General features: G+C 39.6%; 1 protein-coding gene across 3 annotated transcripts in view; it reads left to right on the top strand.

The window, feature by feature from the left end:
* Positions 1-17,496, top strand: part of EPB41L4A (erythrocyte membrane protein band 4.1 like 4A) — a 135,165-nt gene that overhangs the window by 91,831 nt on the left and 25,838 nt on the right. For 2 of the 3 annotated variants that reach the window (XM_080371232.1, XM_080371231.1), the window contains exons 12-15: positions 1,455-1,567; positions 9,689-9,770; positions 13,451-13,534; positions 16,042-16,155. In XM_080371232.1, the coding sequence (XP_080227358.1) occupies positions 1,455-1,567; positions 9,689-9,770; positions 13,451-13,534; positions 16,042-16,155 (393 nt within the window). The remainder of the gene's footprint in view (positions 1-1,454; positions 1,568-9,688; positions 9,771-13,450; positions 13,535-16,041; positions 16,156-17,496) is intronic. The other variant, XM_080371233.1, reaches the window with a different exon arrangement.

Here is a 17,496-nt window from a genome sequence, read left to right as displayed (position 1 = left end):
GCTTTGAGAATCTTCTTTTTCCTTATCCATCAGCTTTCATTGTCTTCCCTCATTGCCTTTTGTTCTTGATGTAGCGCCAAAAGCAATGACAGTGTTGTGTATCTGTATGCATCATTAGCTCAAATCAGAAACCATAATCCCACTGTTTGACTGTATGTGTGGGAACCATAATATTATCTTCTGGCTTTTTCTTTTTCTTTTAATCTTCTAGATTCTTCTCATTAGATGGCAGATACTTTTCAGGAAAATAATTTCCTTGTATTAAAAGAAGATGCTTTGGTTAATGCATGGAGGTGTTAGTGTGAGTGGAAGGTCTTATTCCCAGATGTTTTGTAAAAAACTGCTTCCAGAATTTACGATACTGGCATGGTTGCCAAACTTAAAAGTTGAGCGGAAGTGTTTTCTGGCTAACTTGGGAGCAAAAAACCCATTGAACTGAATGTTGAAGAACAGCATTACTGTGATGTAATGTTAGAATTTGGGGTTTTTTTTGTCCTTTAATTCTTTTACAGATTTTGAGAAGATAAAAATTCTGCACTGCTGACTATGCTTTTGGGGCTAGTGGTAAAAACACAATCAGTATTTAGTGGAGTCTATTCATGTAACTCAGAAAATCTACATGTGTAATGCCTGTATAGTTGATTGCTGGTACTATACCTGTTTACTTCTAAGTCATTGAACTGCAGGTGTTTAAGCAACTGGGAGTTGAACTTTCTTTTGTGTAGTAGGTTTCCAGAAGCAAACATGAAGTTTTGGGAAGGAGTTTGAGGCCTGTTTTAAATTTTTGTTATGAACTCTATAGTCTGCTTAGTCAGATAGAGAGGAATACTAAAATGAGCATAAAGGAATTTATTTAAACTAATAATGTAATTGTGCAATGAAGAAGAGCCTTACTGTAAATGGGAACAAAGACTTCTACTCAATTTATTATCATTTGGGCCTGTGCTAGCGAGAACACTTTATTGCAGTTTGGTTTGCACGGGGGTTTTTATGACCTTTAGGTGGTCATTCCACGGCAGAGAAGTCATCCCTTACTTGACTGGAACTGAGCAATGTTAAATGTGTGTTTTCCTGAGACAAAAACTTACAGAAAGAATTTAGGAAGCAATCAGATTACTTAAGAAAGTCATATGTTAGAATATATGAGGTTACAAAGGGTCACACTATCTTAACCTATTCCTAAGAAATCAGCATTTTGTTTTAGTTACTTAGCCTTTCTTGAAAATGCCAGATATAGCAGAGGTCGGCACAATCTGTTGATGATTGTGCCAATGACTGACTCAAAACAAAAGTCAGGGTAGTGCCACTCAGCCTGAGAAGCAGAGCTGGAATGAGAACTGAATAGCTAACAAAATATGCTGCCCAAACCCTGTGCATTATTTTCAGTTTAAAGATCCTCTGGGTTTTTTATCATTTTCCCAAATATTTTCCCATGATTTTGTCATGTTTTCAAGTGGCAGGAGATCTTTGCAAATGACCAGAGACCCTTCTGTGCAGCTCCCGCGGCCTGACCAGAGCATTGAAAGAAGTCGCAGCAAGACTTACCCCAAAAGAACACAACAGACCGGTAAGTCTTCCTATGCTGGGCCTGTCTTCTTTGGTCTTTGGTTCATTTTGTTTTCAAGAGAACTCAACTGCTGCAGTGCCCTCAAGGATCTCTCAGAATGGATTCTCTGTTTTGCCTTAGGTCAGAATTTATACCTCACCTTAACTGGATCTAAAAACTCCAGCTTTGTGGATGAAAGTAAAACAGATGGTGTGCATCAAACATGATAAAACCCCATGTTTATAGGTATATCAAACATGATAAAACCCCATGTTTATAGGTATAATGTAAAGTATAAAAGGGAAGTTTGAAAACAGGCAGTGAGCACGTTTTTTTTAGGAGTTCTGTCTCTCAGTGAAGAATTTTATACCCGTGTTTCTTTGTTGGTATCCCATTGTTCAAGCTGCTTGATGCAAGGTGTCTCTTCTGTACATCTTCTTCCCCGTTCAAGGGTAGTACCCTTCTATTTAGGTATCAAGTGGGACAGAAGTTAGTGCCATGCCCTCCGCAGTTTTAACATGCTCCAGATGTGTGGGCTGGAAATCTGTCCTGCATGCTGAAGATGTCAGGGGAAGCTGGAAAAATTTACAGGTGTCAGAGAAAATGTGTAAGATTAAGCATGGATCACAGGAGTCATACCCAGAATAATGGATGTTTCCTGAAATTTAGTAATAGAGATGAAAAGATTTTCTAATGTCAGGCTCCAGTTCTACGTATGATTACATGTGTATCCTTAGCTTCATCTGTGACAGCAGTCACACAGATTTCAGTAACGCTCCATGCATGGAGTTAAGTATATATGCACGTGTGTAAGCAGTTTGAGAAAACACTTGTCTGGCCTTTAAAATGTAAGCATGGTTTCCCTTTACCGTGGGTTGGTATGGCACTATAAACTTTTCAGAGTCACCATTTTTAAAAAGAGAGCAGGTATATACATCTAGAAACCTCCCATGTTTATTCTGGATGCTATCTTTTGACTCAGAAACAAAACTGGTGTGTTTTGCCTTTTAGCTGCAGTAGGTCTTGAAGTGTAGAGTAGACAGAAGTATTGCCCTTGGAAAACACAAGCAGATTTTAAAAAAACTTTATTTTAGTCAGTTCAGTGTAAGAAGAGAAGGATTGCTTTGCTTTCTGGTAACGATACCTTTTTGTTGTTTTGTTGTGTTGTCAATGGGTGCCTAAGAGGACAAGAAGCTGTTCACCCTTGAACCTAGTGACTTAGGGTTCTGTTCAGCTGGGATGTCCTATTGAAGATGAACAGCGTTTCTCACCTTATTAGCCTCTAGTTCAGTTGTGCAGAAAATTATGTGACTGTTCAGAGGTAAACTTGTCAGCTGAAACTCAGCCCTTAGTTGAAAATAATGTTTGCCGCAGTGCATGCAGTCAAAGTCAGTCTATTGCTGCAGGGGTGTGTGTTTTCTGCTTGTTGGTGTTTTTCAGTCTCTTTGACTGGAATTGTGAGGAAGACTGAAATCTTCCTATGGCACATTCTGCTGATGTAACATGATGCAGAATTCTCTGGACAATGTGTGTTTTTTGTTTTGGTGAATTTAAATACTTACTTTTAACTTCAAAATAACAAGGCTGCTTTTTCACCATTTTACTAATATATTTTTGTAATCTGTATCACCCATCTGCATTGGTTTGCTTTTACTTCAACTTAATTCATTACCCATGTGTTCAAAGTGTGCAGTTGTTTTCCACTGGGGCAGGTGTATCACCTCAAATGATTTTTAAATTAAATAAATTTGTTTTGTTTCCCACTTAAAATAAGAGCTAAAGGAAAAGAGATACATCGTTCAAATTCTGCCTTTCCCTATAAATGAGCTTATTTTTTAGTCCTTATATTTTCATTTTGTATTTGGGTATTCACAATGCTACATATCTAATACTCATTCTCCCTTTAAATAGGCCTTCAGATGCTGAAGGCAGACTAAAGGCTATTTCTCTTCCCTGTGTCAGACACCATGTGACAGTCTATTGCATGTCACTAGGATAAATCCACCCCTTTTCACCTAAACTGGATCTTGGATATAGCAAAGTCCATTTCACACAATAAATCAAGTCTCTTTGCTACATTTAGATATTACATCACTTGTTTAAAAATATTAACCCTATGTAGATTTTACATTTACAGAATAAATTTTTATCTTGCAAATGAGCCTGGTGTAAACAGTTCTATAAATTTCTTAAAACTATCCCTGATTGAAATATTTTAGGGAATAATGTGACATTTCTTCTTAAAATAAATACTCCTTTTGCATAATGAGATTATGAGGATGGTTATCATTGATGGCTATTCCTTTGCTCTTTATTTGGTGTCTGTGATATGGTATAATAAGAATAAATATGCCATGCTTAACTTTTTAAACAGGGTGATTTTAGTTTGCATGTATTACATGTTTCTTAAGGTGTGTTCTGCCAAATGCCACCTAAATTAGGATCCAGCTGGGTATGGCTTATAATTTAGCTTTTTGGAATGAAAATCAGAGTTCCATTTATTTTCCCAAAACCCAACAACAATTTACAAATAATTCTTATGCAGTAACTTGCTTCCCCCTTCTCCTGCTTCTTTACTTATTTTCCTTTTCTTAAGGTTGCAAAGTTAAGTGCATGAAAGGCTTCCTCTCTGCAGCCAGTTCAAGTAGCCATTCTGGGCTGGTTTTGTTTTTATCCATTGGTGCCAGTAATGGGACAGCTATAGCAGTGGTTTTGGGGACAATTAGATGAACCAGAAGCTGCCGACTTACGGCTGTAGCATATGTGGTCTGCATTGCCTCCCTCACAGAGGTGTGTGTGAAGTGCTGAAGCCTCTAACCTCTGGCATCTTATTATTTTCCCTTGTTCCTTCTTTTTGTATGCATGTTCTGGTGTTATAAGCAATTACATTTTATGTGTTTGTTACTTTTTTTCTGACACCTGAAGGCAGAGGTTAGCTATCCTTTGCAGATAATAATACTAACAATGCTTCTTTGTCACATTGGTCCATTAAAGTATGCTAAAGTCATTAGGACTGCAACCGCTTGGTGAAAAGTTGGAGCAGGTGCCAGACAATGATAGGAAATATTTTCTTTTATTTTTCCAGTTAAAATATTTGTGCTTTAAGAGAGGTTTTGAAGGAGGTGATATTGTGAACAGAGGGCAACTTGTATAAAAGCCACTGCCGTTGGCCGATTCCCCTGATGGGGTAGACAGGGCAGACAGTTTGGCTTTAGCATGGCAGATTATTTTCCTACAATCCAGATTACAGTGATTTAAAATGCCGTAACCTACCTTCTGTCACTTGCTTAATATGTTTCACATCTCAGTTGTTCTAGGATTAGTGGAAAAATCAGAAGGAAACTTCAATGGCTATGCAACCAATGTTTTTATATTAGTGCTTTTTTTTGCTTTTTGCTTTTTTTTTTGGTGTGTGTTTGGGTCGATGTTCAAATTAGCATGCAGTTGGAGAAGAATTTGGTTGGTTGGTTCTGTGGAGTCTCATATGTGAGATACTTGTAGCTTGTTTCATTTGTATATTCCCCTCATTTCATTTCTTCTGATAGAAAATTATAGTTGCATTTTGTTGTGGTTGCAAATCATAAACTCAAACATGGAACAGGACGTCACGTTATTCTGTCTTGCCCTCTTACGGCAAGGCTGATAATGTATAGCTTTCACAACAGTGCATAGGGTGAAAGCATTCATTATTCTTTTGGCTGAATGCTGCACATGAAAAGCTCCTTGGGAACATCCTCCCTGGACAAACACTGATGTGACCAGACCTGTTGCTGTGGGTCTGACTTTATTCAGCAGTGGAAAACACATTGCTTAGGTTTCATTGCTGTTTGGTAGCTGAGGACTCGATTTGTCCCTGCCTTGCGCGCTGGGTAGTTGTATAAACTGGTGTAAAGTAAGTACTGCCATTCTGATTTAAAGGCCAGGTGGAGAGTCAGGAGTGGGTATCAAAATTACAGTACTGTCTGTTTTATAATAGTCCCTAAGCAATCACAGGCAGTCACAGTCCCTGCCCTAACTTACATATTACCACAGATGCCTGTCGGCACCCTGCTTCACCAGCTGCCATCATGGTAGCTAGAACTGCTGGTCTGGCACGTTCAAAGTCATGATGCTTTCCCCTGAAAATTGTGAGATAGGGTTGAAAGGTAAATTGTAGAATATTAATCTTGGGGTAATATTATCTATTTACTTATTTATTTACTTCAAGCTTTACACTTTAAAGTTTATATTAAATTCTAGGTTTTGTAAAAGGATGGCTGTGACTGCTTCTGCATTTCATGCATGTGGTGTGAGATGCACAAACCCTTGAAGCTACAGGTTGGGAAACTAGTTCAGATAATAAACATTTTCAGAGAGCAGGCTAAGCTAGTGTAGACATACGGAAGTCCTTTTTTATACTCTCTTAGTAACACACACTGCAAAGCATGAGCTCTCACTGCATGTTTTCCTTTGGATCACACTATCTTATGTTCTCATTAATAGATTTAGGTACAAACACTACTTCCCAGATAAAGTCAGTGAAATGGCTTTAGTTGATAAGAAGCAGGCCTGACAGGCTGATTAGCCTGTCATCTTTAAAAACTCAAATGTCCAAAATCTCAGGAGCTTGGCTAATCAGCTTGCCAGGCTCCTGAGGTTTTGGACATTTCAGTTTTTAAAGATGTAATAGTCCATTTAAATTGAATACAGGAATCAGCATCAAGATGGCTGTCAAATGGAATCAAAGTGTGTGCATTCACTTTACTGGAAAAGTTCAGTGTAGTGAACGCTAACGGTAACTTATCTGACAGAAGGCAAACAACTGGGGAAACCTGCTACAAGTGTGATGTTGAAGATCTAGCTAAGGTATTTTTGGCATGCAAGAAGCGGTGGTATAGATAAGTTATTGCAATGGGACAGTTTTTCTGGGGTCTGTTCTTTTGTATTAAGGATATACTATATCATACAGAGGTGTATGTTGGTAGTACAGTACTGTAGTTAGTAATAGGTACATGAGGTAGAACATACTTAAAGACAAGTATTACAGTTTCAGTAAATGTGGACAGAGAACTCCTAATTAAGCTAGTTATTTGTACAAAAGAATTGTACAGCAAGACCTTTCTTTTTTTAAGAAGCAAAGCAAAAGTCCTCATTGTGGGCAGCAGTGAAGTCAAACACAGCTAATATGAGCTAATATTAGGTCTTGTCTCAGTAAAAACCTCTTTTGTATTTCTGAGTAGTTTCTGCCTGTGTCTGGTAGTCACTGGTATGTTGTGTTTTCTTTGGGTTTTCCTCAACTAAGTACTTGTTAAAATACCAGAGTGTTAACCAGGGAACTCAACAGTGAGAAGCAGCTGCCTCTTTTTTACGGATTTGCTAGTACTGGCTGCTCCAAAAGCTGAGGTGCCGCGTGTAGGCTCTGCAGCACCAGCCTTCCTGCAGGGCACTGAAGGAGTTGCAAAGGCATCACGGACTTTCTGCACTTGGGTGGACTGACGCTACATCTCATGAGACCCCATTGCCTGACACCCAGAGATGACTGGATGTCAGCAGAATGGTAAGGCTATTGCCAAACATAGCGAAGGATCAGTTCTGAATGTGGCTATTACTTGACCCTTGGCTCTTTTTCTGGCAATTGTAGCTATGACATGTTGTGGAGCATGAGTTCTTATTGCTCCATCAAGTTATGAGCACTCTGAGGGGCTTAATTGGAGGCTACCTTGCTTACACAGTAATACATGAAGTACTGAAATAATTTCTTTTGAAAAAGTCATATGTTTGCTGATCTCAGTACTTCTGTGGGCCAAGTTATTAGAGTAGGTGGTTTTATCTTATGTATTTGATGGCCTAGGAAAGGCAAGCTAAATGTACCTGCATGCAAAAAAATAGGGTCAGAAATCTGGAGATATCCTTGTAGTTCAACACTTTGACTTAATTTTCATTTCACTATAGTACCTTCCTTAAAGGTGGGAAATTTCTGCTTCCTGTTCTTATGTGCTGTCATCTTTATTTATTTGTGTTTTTTGTTTGACTGTAGGCATCTTTCTCGTTTTAGGTGTCAGAGGAATAATTTTTGTTGCAGCCTTTTATGGCCTTAATGAAGACTGGTGATTCTTTTGCTGATCACTTTCTTATCCATATTAGTAGTTCAAGAAAGTTTTTTGTTCAGTAATTCTGACTTTTTACCAAGCAGGTCATAGTGGCAGTGTAGCTGTTGCTTCATTCTTGAAGACAGGAGGTAACTATATGGGCAGATGTGCAGTGCTCCAGAGAGTCTGGAGAGTTGGTTGTCTCTTATTGTATAAAATAGAGGATTTGTTCAGAATGCCAAAACTTTACTTTCCTTTCTGTCTGTGAATCTGTGCCCATTCTGCATTTCCATCTTCAGAATATTCCAGATTCTTCCAAATGCTTGTACTTGTGTAAACAACAAAAAGTGCCTTGAAGGAGTAAATCCTGTACAAGGCAGCCCCCAGGCTGCTCCCCTTCCCTGCCAGGCATTAGTCTGAGAAACTAAGTAGGGAAAGGAGTAAATGACATTGTTAGAAGTGTGAGGTCAAACATGTAAAGGACTTGGCTGAGGTACTTAAGCAAAGGCAACTAGTGCCACTTGAGACCCTCTGGAGTGTATGAGGCTTGTGCAGAAGACTAGCGGATTTAACCTGTAGGAGACACAGTTGATGGCAGGAAAAGATGCCTTGGTTATATCTCATGTATTTGTGTTGAAGTAGTGGAGAGTCCAGAGACTTTGTATGTTAAAGGGGTGGTATGGAAAGTGGAGGGAGACTGTGAGGAAATTCTTTCTTTGAGACTGTGGAGAAAGCTTATAATGCAAAGACTCATTTAATTTTAGCCAAACAAAAAGGCTTTGAGTTTGTATCGTTATGTTAACACTACTATAATGCTGTTGCTTGTGCCTCTGGGACATAGTATTTCCTTGTTAGTCCGGTTCATTATCTTCAATGAACATGCTCAGAATCCTGTCCAGAGCTGATGATGGTGTTGCTTTGTTGTTTTACTTAACATCTGTTTCTGGAGGTGGCAACAGTTTTGTAAGAAATGACTGAAATTGCCAGTCAAATAGAAAGAGATTTTGTGAACTAAAGAAAAATTATAGGTTAATATTAATAGCATCGCATGGAAACTAAAGTTATAGCACCATTAGGAACAAACCTGTCCTGATGATTAATACATTATTACATACCAAGCTGAACAGAACAGTTCTTTTTTTGTTCATGATGCTGAGCTGTATGCATCTGTAGAGCATAGTCTTACCACACCGCTTTGATGTTAACCCAATACAAAATAGCCAGATTGCGTGCTCCTAAATCATGAACACACAAATCTGTTTCTTTGAAGCCTTTGATACCGGGCTGAAAGGGAGATGAAACTGCGTGTTGCTTCTGCTTCTTCAGGTTCCCTTTCATGGCTCAAGTGAGGACTTAAGTGCCAACAGTGCGGAAAGTGCAGGATCAAAATGGAAGGGGTGCTGGGCACAAGACTGGAAACTAGACACATAACTTTCAAATACTGGCCAAATGTTTCTGACTCATTGAAACTGATGCTCAGCTGTCTTTGTCAGAGTATTACTCTGTTCTCTCTCTCTCTTTTTTTATATTTTTATTCTTCTAACCCACTGACTTACAGTTACTATTTTCCTAGTCATAACAGGATATATTAGTGTTGTGTTGCATTGTATTGCTACATCAATTTGAAAAGGTTTCTTAGAACAAACATACTCATCATGCTTTACCATCTAATATAACAATTGTTGTAGAGGCCATAGTTATTATGTTGGAGATTCCCAAGCTTTTTTGTAGCCTGTATTCTCCTCACACCTTTCTTACTGGTGACTGAGCTGGGAATTCCCTTCTGGTGGCAATGGCACAGTATCCCTTTGACAACAGCTACAGACTCCTCTGTCTCATGTGGAAAAATAAGGATGTACACCATGTTAAACTTTCTTGTGATGTGGTGTAACTAGAAGTAAGGACAAGATGCAGAAGTATGATCCTTGTACACCCTTAGCAAGTAGAGGATGCACCAGATGTCTTGTATATAATTTTATCTGACATGCTGCCCTGTCTTCAGTAGGTGATTATGCTGAATAGGTGTGCAAGCCTATACGCTACAGGACTGTTCTGTTTTTGTGGTTTTTTTCAGGATCTAAGAACATGAGCCAGATTACAACAAATGGAGAAAATGAAGGAACTACTAAAATTATTGCACCTTCCCCAGTGAAAAGGTACGTAGACCAGCAGTTCCCTTCCATCTTTTAAGACATTGTGTATTGCGTTGGCTAGAGGAACACACCTCGTAATCTGGTCGGGATAGTCTCGTGAAGTCATATGTGTCTCTTCCCTGGGAGCTGTGGGCTGGCTGGCAGATTTATATCCCCACCCTTAATTTTAGGTGGAATTTGGGTGCCTGAATCAAAAAAGAGTGATATGAAAAAACAATGAGTCAAAACCTCAGCACCTAACTTTTTTGCTTAGTTGCCTGAATATCTGTCTCTGCATGGCCAGTGACCCTGACAGGTTTTTTTGAGCTGGTTAACTCTGGTCTTATCTCTCCATTGAAGCTGTGGGCTTCACATGCTAGGTATCTAGACTGACGTCTGAAGAAGGGTCTAAAAGATTTACTGCAAGTACTTGGTGGATAGTGTATCCTATTGCCTAATATTTAGAACAGTTGCCTCAAGAAAGAAGATCTGAGTTTAATTGCTTTCCCAATTTGAGAGAAATTGAATCCAATATTCTAGCCCTTAGATAAAAATTCTAATCATGGATTAAAAGAAAGTATATGCTTTTGCCATATGGTCATGCTTAAGCTAGGCCATTGAGCAGAAAACAGTAAAAAGGTATGTAAATACTTGCAGGGAGGGCGCAAAGAGGACACAGCCAGGCTCTTTTTAGTGGTGCCTGGTGACAGGACCAGAGGCAATGGGCACCCAGGGAAACACTGGAGGTTCCCCCTGAACATCAGGAAGCACATTTTCACTATGAGGGTGGCCAAGCACTGACATGGGTTGCCCAGGGAGGCGGTGGAGCCTCCATCCTTGGAGGTAATTCAACAGCCATCTGGGAACGGGCCTGGGCAACTGGCTCTGTTTGGGTCTGCTTGATTGGGTGGTTGGACCAGATGTCATTCAAAGGTCCCTGCTGATCCCAACTGTTCTGTTATTCTGTGATTTGTGACGAGAGAAAAAAGAACAAAGCAGTAGATACCCTTATTCCATAGTGCAGAGATGATTGTATTGGGAATGGGTAGGAGCCCTGCACTAACAGGTTGTGCTCCAAATGCTATATATAAATTTTTAGCAATGAACTGTTAAAAAGAAATGAATAGGCAGGTTATAGAGCAAGAATCAAAATAAGGAGCTCTCAACATGGCAGCTTCAAGTTTTCTGAATTTAGTTTTTTTTGCCTTAACAGTTTAAAAGCAATTTGTAGGCGGATTCTCACTGAGTCACAGTTTCAAATGGTGTTAGTCACTCCCAGTAAAAAAGTGTTGGAAGTTGTTTTTCTTGCATGCTTCCTATTTAGAAATTGGTTTGTTTCTATGTGTCTGTCTGCATATGTGAAGCACCTTTCAGGTCTGTCAGGCTTAGTAGACATCAGAGGCAGCACACATAATTTGTAAACTGTTTACAGTTTGGTGGTTTACTCCATCCTACGTAGTTCTCACATTAATTGTCAGTCATGCTTGCAAAGCATCATTCAGCAGCTCTTACAAGCTGAGGTTTTGTAGTTTAACATCTCATTCACTGTTGAGATACATAATTGGTCACTTCTTCACTTCTGTATAAGTGGTACAAATTCAAGGTAAATCATAAACCCCTCCAAATAACAGTAATCTTATGTGAAATTCAGACCCTAACCTTTTAAAATACTTTGAATGAACTCAGTCCTTTTTGCAACTGCATTCCTGGAGGTAATACTAGTATGTGAAGAGCTGCCGTGCTCTAGCTCTCTAGCCATAACGTGTGTGTCTGCTCTGAATGAATAATGACCTAGGAATCTAGTGCAGTGAATTCACCTCCCAGAATCATTTCTTTCTCTCTCTTTTTTAAGATTTGAGAACATTATTCAAATTTCTTTAAGCCCAGCTTCAATGTAAATATTGTTCAGTAGTTCATGCTGTGCAAGAACAATTGCTTTTTGCAATGCAAGACTGAAACATATTTACCTGAGTTACTTGCTTAGTCTGTAGTTAAGTACATATTTTGAAGCCTGGGCATAGATTCTATGCGCATATGAGTCAATAGTTAATGGGTGCAGTATTTAGAAAATTATTTACCTGATAAAGTGGAATTTATTTTCTTTTCCTGCTGACTTATTGTAGCTTTGCATTTGTTCACTATGTGAGAATTAAATGATTAACAGGCTGAGGTTAGAAGTGGATTAGTGAGTTAAGTAGCCACCATTCTTTCATAAAGCTGAGTCTTTCACCTCTTGCTCTGGGTAAAGTACTCTGGCTTATGTCCTCATCTCTGTAAGCATCTGTAAAGCTTTTTTCTTTGTTTTGTTGCTTATGTTGCACTTTGGAAAGATATGCTGTATTAATGCTTGTGGTGGGCTGCTATCAGTAATACTTCTTGAAGAGCTTAGTGGAAATCAGTGTGACTATCTAGTTCTGTATCAGGTGAACTGTTTGTTCAAGCAGAAAGGGAGCTCTAGAGATGATGATGCAGGATAAGCATGACTAGCCATTGGCAAGAAGATAGGTGCGTAAGTACCTACGTGCGAGCCACCTTCCAGCACTTGCAGTAGCAGTGAGCAGGCTTTCCAGGAGCATTAATGGGTTGGAAGTTGTAAAACCTGACACTGTGAGAATGGTGGGAATAAAGGAAGAATTGGAGCATCCTGCTGTTTTTCCAGCTGGTTACAAACGCTGATATATATCTCTTAAGTCAGGTGACTGTCCTGATACTTTACCTTTCAGCAGTTAGTGAAGACAGCTCTTTCGTGTTGTGAGATCTATACTCCTTGTCTAGCAAAAAGGAAACATACGGAGTTATTGGGGAAGGAATGAGAAGAATATGCTACTCTATGAACCTGTGGTCTGTCATGGTTTGAAGTTATAACCCCTGCCTTTATTGGTCCCATCTTAAAGAAGGTACTGTAGACCCTGTAAAATGGTACAGAAATATGATGAGGATAATCAGTTATGTGTTGGCTCCTGTACTGGGAGAGATTGAATAGTCTTTGATTCTTTCACTTTGAAAAGAGACAGTTGTTAAAATTATATATAAAAAAAATCATGAGTTGGAGTTTGTGATTAGGGAACAATCATTCATAGGGCTTTTTTTCTTTCTGTAAGCACAGTACTAGTGAGGAACACAGGATAGAAGTTTTGGAACAAGTGGAAGCTTTGAAATAAAATTAAATAATTGTTTGTGCCATAGTTAAATATTGGAGCATACTGCTGTCAGGCACTATTTATGCCAAAAATTCAAAAATGTTCAAGAGATGTTTAAGGAAATCCATGGAAGAAAGTTCTACGAAGAGCTACATAGAACAAAAAGCAGATAAAGCCTCTGGTTCAATAATCTGTTAATTGCATATTGTGGAAAACTGTGAAAGTATATTGCATATTTGACTTATTGTTAGACTTTTTGCCTAGGCATCTGCTCTTGTCTATTCTGAAACAAGATTGATCTTTTTTCTGACTCAGTGCCACCATAATTATGAGCTTCTAGAGCTGATTTTCAGGTCTTTTTTTTTTTTTTTTTCCCCTTCCAATCTCTCTTTCTAGGAGATGTTCTTCAACAGAGCAGCTGTTTGCCCTTTTTCACATAGCAGGCAAATAGCTATATGCTGGCATATATGTATGTCTTTAATTTTTAAGAGGTCAGCAGGAGAGAACATATGATCTGTACAGTATGGGTTTAAAATCTATATATATATCTGTACTTTTATTTAGCTTTAAAAAGATGAAAAATGAAAACAGTCCAGAAACCCAAAGAAGTAAAACAAGCGCACCGTGGGAGGAAAATGGCCCCCAGAGGTAAGGCGAGGCATGACGTCTTAGGGGTTGTGCAATGGTAAATATCATGCCATGTCAATAGGTTGAAGGATATTAATATAATATCATAATGTATTAACAGGGTCACAATAAATCTGCATTGCATATAAGAAGCTAGGTCCTGTCATTGATTCGTAATCAGTTTAAAAAAAATAAAGTAGGTTTAGGAGGAAGTGGTCAGTGGCTTTCCACAGAGATCTGTTCACAGATCCATGCTGTTTAGTATATTTATCAAAGAGCTGGAAAAGGAGTGATAAAGTTTGGTGATGGGGCAGAATCATTTAGGACAGTGATAGTGAAAGCTGTCTGTGAAGAGTGGCAGAAAGACCCCTAAAGTATGAGTGAGGAGTCACTAGATGGTGGTTGATGTTGAGTCATTGAGTGTAAAGAGAGGCACATAGGAGGAAAAACATAACCCTAGATTTCTGAGTAAAATAAGCAGCTGTGGAGCTATGGAGAACTTCATGAAAACGTGAAAAACATAGCAGTCAGAAAAACAATTAGAAGTTGTTATGAAAGCAAGAGAATAGTGTTAATGCCATTACATACATTTGTAGATCATGTATTTGCTCCGTGAATTGTGAGTGCTGTTCTGATATCCTCACCGCAGGAAAATAAAAAGGCTTTCAGAGGAACAGGAAGGGTAATCAAAGATATAAATGGCTGTGCAGGAAATCTGTACAGGGAACAACAGTGTAAACCAGGCAGGACTCTTCCTTCAGTCTGGAGAAGAGAGAACTTCAGGGGATGTGGTCTAGAAAATCATGAGCAGTACAGAGAAAGTAGAAAGAGATCAGTATTGTATTTTTCCAGCACAATAACTTGGGATCTTCAGATGAAGCTACTGGAGGTGGTTTAAAAGTGTTGAGAAAGGTGGTGACTCACTGTGAGTAGGAGACCTGTGGTCCTCCTTTACAGGGAGTGCTGGAAGTTAGTGGAATCCTAGGAGATGCTGGGTGAGTCATGGAAGAGAAATCCCCAAGGGTTCTGAGGACAGAGGTATAGCAGCTGGCTCCATAGATCCCTTGGACTGGGAGTAGTTGGGGACTGAGAGAGCACTGGGGAGCTGTCATATGTATTCAACTTTTTGCTTCCTGTAAGTGGTTGCTTACAGCCACAGGTGGAAACAGGCCCCTGAACCAGATGGCACTTTCAGTGTAATCCAGTACAGTCCTGCGTTTGCGTGATGATTCAGATATATACATTGTGTGTCTTCCGAGGCACCACGATGATCTACCCTGTGCTCCCTCTGTAAACGTCAAGAGTCTTCAGAGTAGGGACAAGGCAGTGTGCAAACATTCTCTGGCTGGGACAGATGTTTATTTGTGATTTTTAAAGAAGTGTTGTCAGCTTGTCACGTTATGGCTCCAGTGTTCAAATTGCTCTCAGGATAGCAGGAAATTCAATCCCCCAGTAGGCAAAGAATGGTAGCATTTAGTTTTTGCAAGTCCATCTACTATAAAGAACTACACGGTTTTAGACCCATAAGCAGACTGTATGCTGCACAGAGCCTTTCACTTATAACTCTCATTCAGATAGACTGTGGCAACTTTTCAGCTGTGCAGAGCAGTGCTGTAATCAGTCTGCAGAAGCAGGTGAAAAAGAGTGTATCCAGTTTGAAGGCCCAGAGGGTTTTAGGAAAGCAGAAAGAAATACCTTAACTGGAATTTCATGAGAATATCATACTTACCACATAGCTGTTGTGAAGAAGGCAGAGTAACGTTTGGTAAAGACGTGTGGTTGAGTTTGGCATCCTTATTCCAAGACATTGTGGAACATCAGTAGACTACTTTAGAGTGATACATGCTCCATTGCAGGCTCTCTTATACTGTTGGAAGAGGTCTTTACAGTCCTGTAGGAAGGTGTCATAGGATAATCCATACAGCCATTTGATAGTCTACATCTAATTTGGTAACAACCCAACTCAACCCACTGGGTCCCACCCAGGCTGAAGTACCTAACCTGAAGCTTGAAACACCTCCACACCATTGGCAGAGGGTTGCACAGAAGAACAGCAGAGAGCTAGAGCTAAAATTGTTTCACAGTTCTAGTCACGAGCTCTGTGATGAAAACATGTTGTGGCAGGAACACAGTTTTCATACTTATCTCCATGGACAACATAAAGAATAGAGGTGCATCTGAATGCCTACTTCTGGGTTGGATAATTCATACTAAAGCATAGGAATTGTATTATGCTAAAAGAATATGTGTATACTTGGTTCTACATTTTGTAAGCTTAGAGCTGTTGGCTTGGCAATGCTGAGAGGTGTCCTACATTTTCAAGGTTCGGTGTGAAATATTTGTTGCTGAAAAGCAGTACCACCTGTATTTACATAAGCACATGCACACACGCACATATACATGTATAGGTGAATATGTGTATAAGTGTGTGTGAGCCTTCTCTTTTTTGTAGGCTGCATCTCAGTTAGCTGGCCTAACTGTCCTGCAAGTTCTAAAGCTACCTGTTTGCTCTTCCTTTTTAACCCTAGTGGGCTGTATAATTCTCCGAGTGATCGCAATAAATCACCAAAGTTTCCTTACGCTCGTCGACGGAACCCATCAGGTGGCAGTGAGAACGAGTCTGGGCAGCCAGTTCGGAGGAGGTAAGAGCCCCAGGGTTAATTACTGTTAGCTTCTCACACTAGAAAGCTTGAGGTCCTGCATGCTCTGTGTTCAGTAAAGGCTCTGGAAGGCACAGCTGGGTCCTGCTAAAAAGGGGTTCTCTAGCGGCTGGTTGTTAGTTTGAAAAAAGACCTGGGTAAGAATACCAGATCTGCTTTTGGAAAGGAAGCTTTGGTCAGCCATTTTGCTTGTGTGCTGTTCTGGGTACTGTGAAAGTGATGTTAAAAATACGAGAAGCTGCATTATTGGCATGTGCAAGATTCTTTCAGTTGCTGTAGCTATTTTTCGCTGGAGAATGAGAGGATTGATGGATGTTGCTTGCTTGACAATGAGATTCTAATACAGAGCAGTATTTTAAGTACATCGCTTTGCTTTAAGTGGCACAAAGATTAAACAAATGAGCCATAAAGCTGTCTTCAACAGTCCCATGTGTGAATTACTTTACATTTCAAAGGATGCCAGCAAAAATACAAGTATGAGATACTTAATGTGTTTTTAATGGGTAGAAGCTGAATTGGGTGACTTGGAGAAGTAAAATGAAATGGATGGAGATACTGTGCTGTGTGTCCTGGAGTATGTCCAAAATGCAAATTACAGGGACAGTTCTGAAGTGATACAGTTTTGAGAGGGTCCCAGTTACCTGGGATGGTTTGTCCTGCTGAGAAGCTGTTTTCATCACTGTGCTCTGTTGTGAAGGATAGGCAGGCATAGCTACTGTGCCATACTCATCACAGCCTTTGGAGGACTGCCTTATGACCCAGCACCTGGCAGCTACATCTCCTTATGACATCTTAAGTGATTACTTGTTTGGATTTCAAAGCCATGCTTTGCAAAGGGGTTTCTGATGATGCAGCCATACCTATGAGGAGATCTACTTTGACATGGAGCTTTTGTATTTGTCAGGCTTCTGAGTTGCTCCAGACCTCTTACCTGCCATTAGCTGTCTAGAACAGCAGTGAAGAAACTTACCCATGATGTATGCTTAGTGACCTCATGCCTGAGTTAGTCATTGCAGCTCTCTCTTAAATCAGAAGAGTTATGTCGATTTACCCTGTTGGACAGAGCCCTTGTAAGTGTTAATAGCAATGTGATTCCTGAATGTTTTTTCTGATTCCAGCTTAGTTGTCAGAAGGACTTGTTGGACTTTGTAAAAACAAAGGAATAGGGATGTGCAGTGCTGAACTGTCTTGTACCCATAAAAGAGCAGTGTTTGTGCACTATGCAGTAGGACATTTTTTGAGATGCAAAGTGTTTATCACCTGGGACTTGTATTTGTCTGATCTACTCAGTAGACAAGTGGTCGTGCCAATAGAAAGTTTTCC

The sequence above is a fragment of the Falco punctatus genome, assembly GCF_963210335.1.
Source record: "Falco punctatus genome assembly, chromosome: Z".
Classification (NCBI taxonomy): Eukaryota; Metazoa; Chordata; class Aves; order Falconiformes; family Falconidae; genus Falco; species Falco punctatus.
Note: the sequence above shows the minus strand (reverse complement) of the source record. Positions and strands in the feature narration are given on the sequence as shown.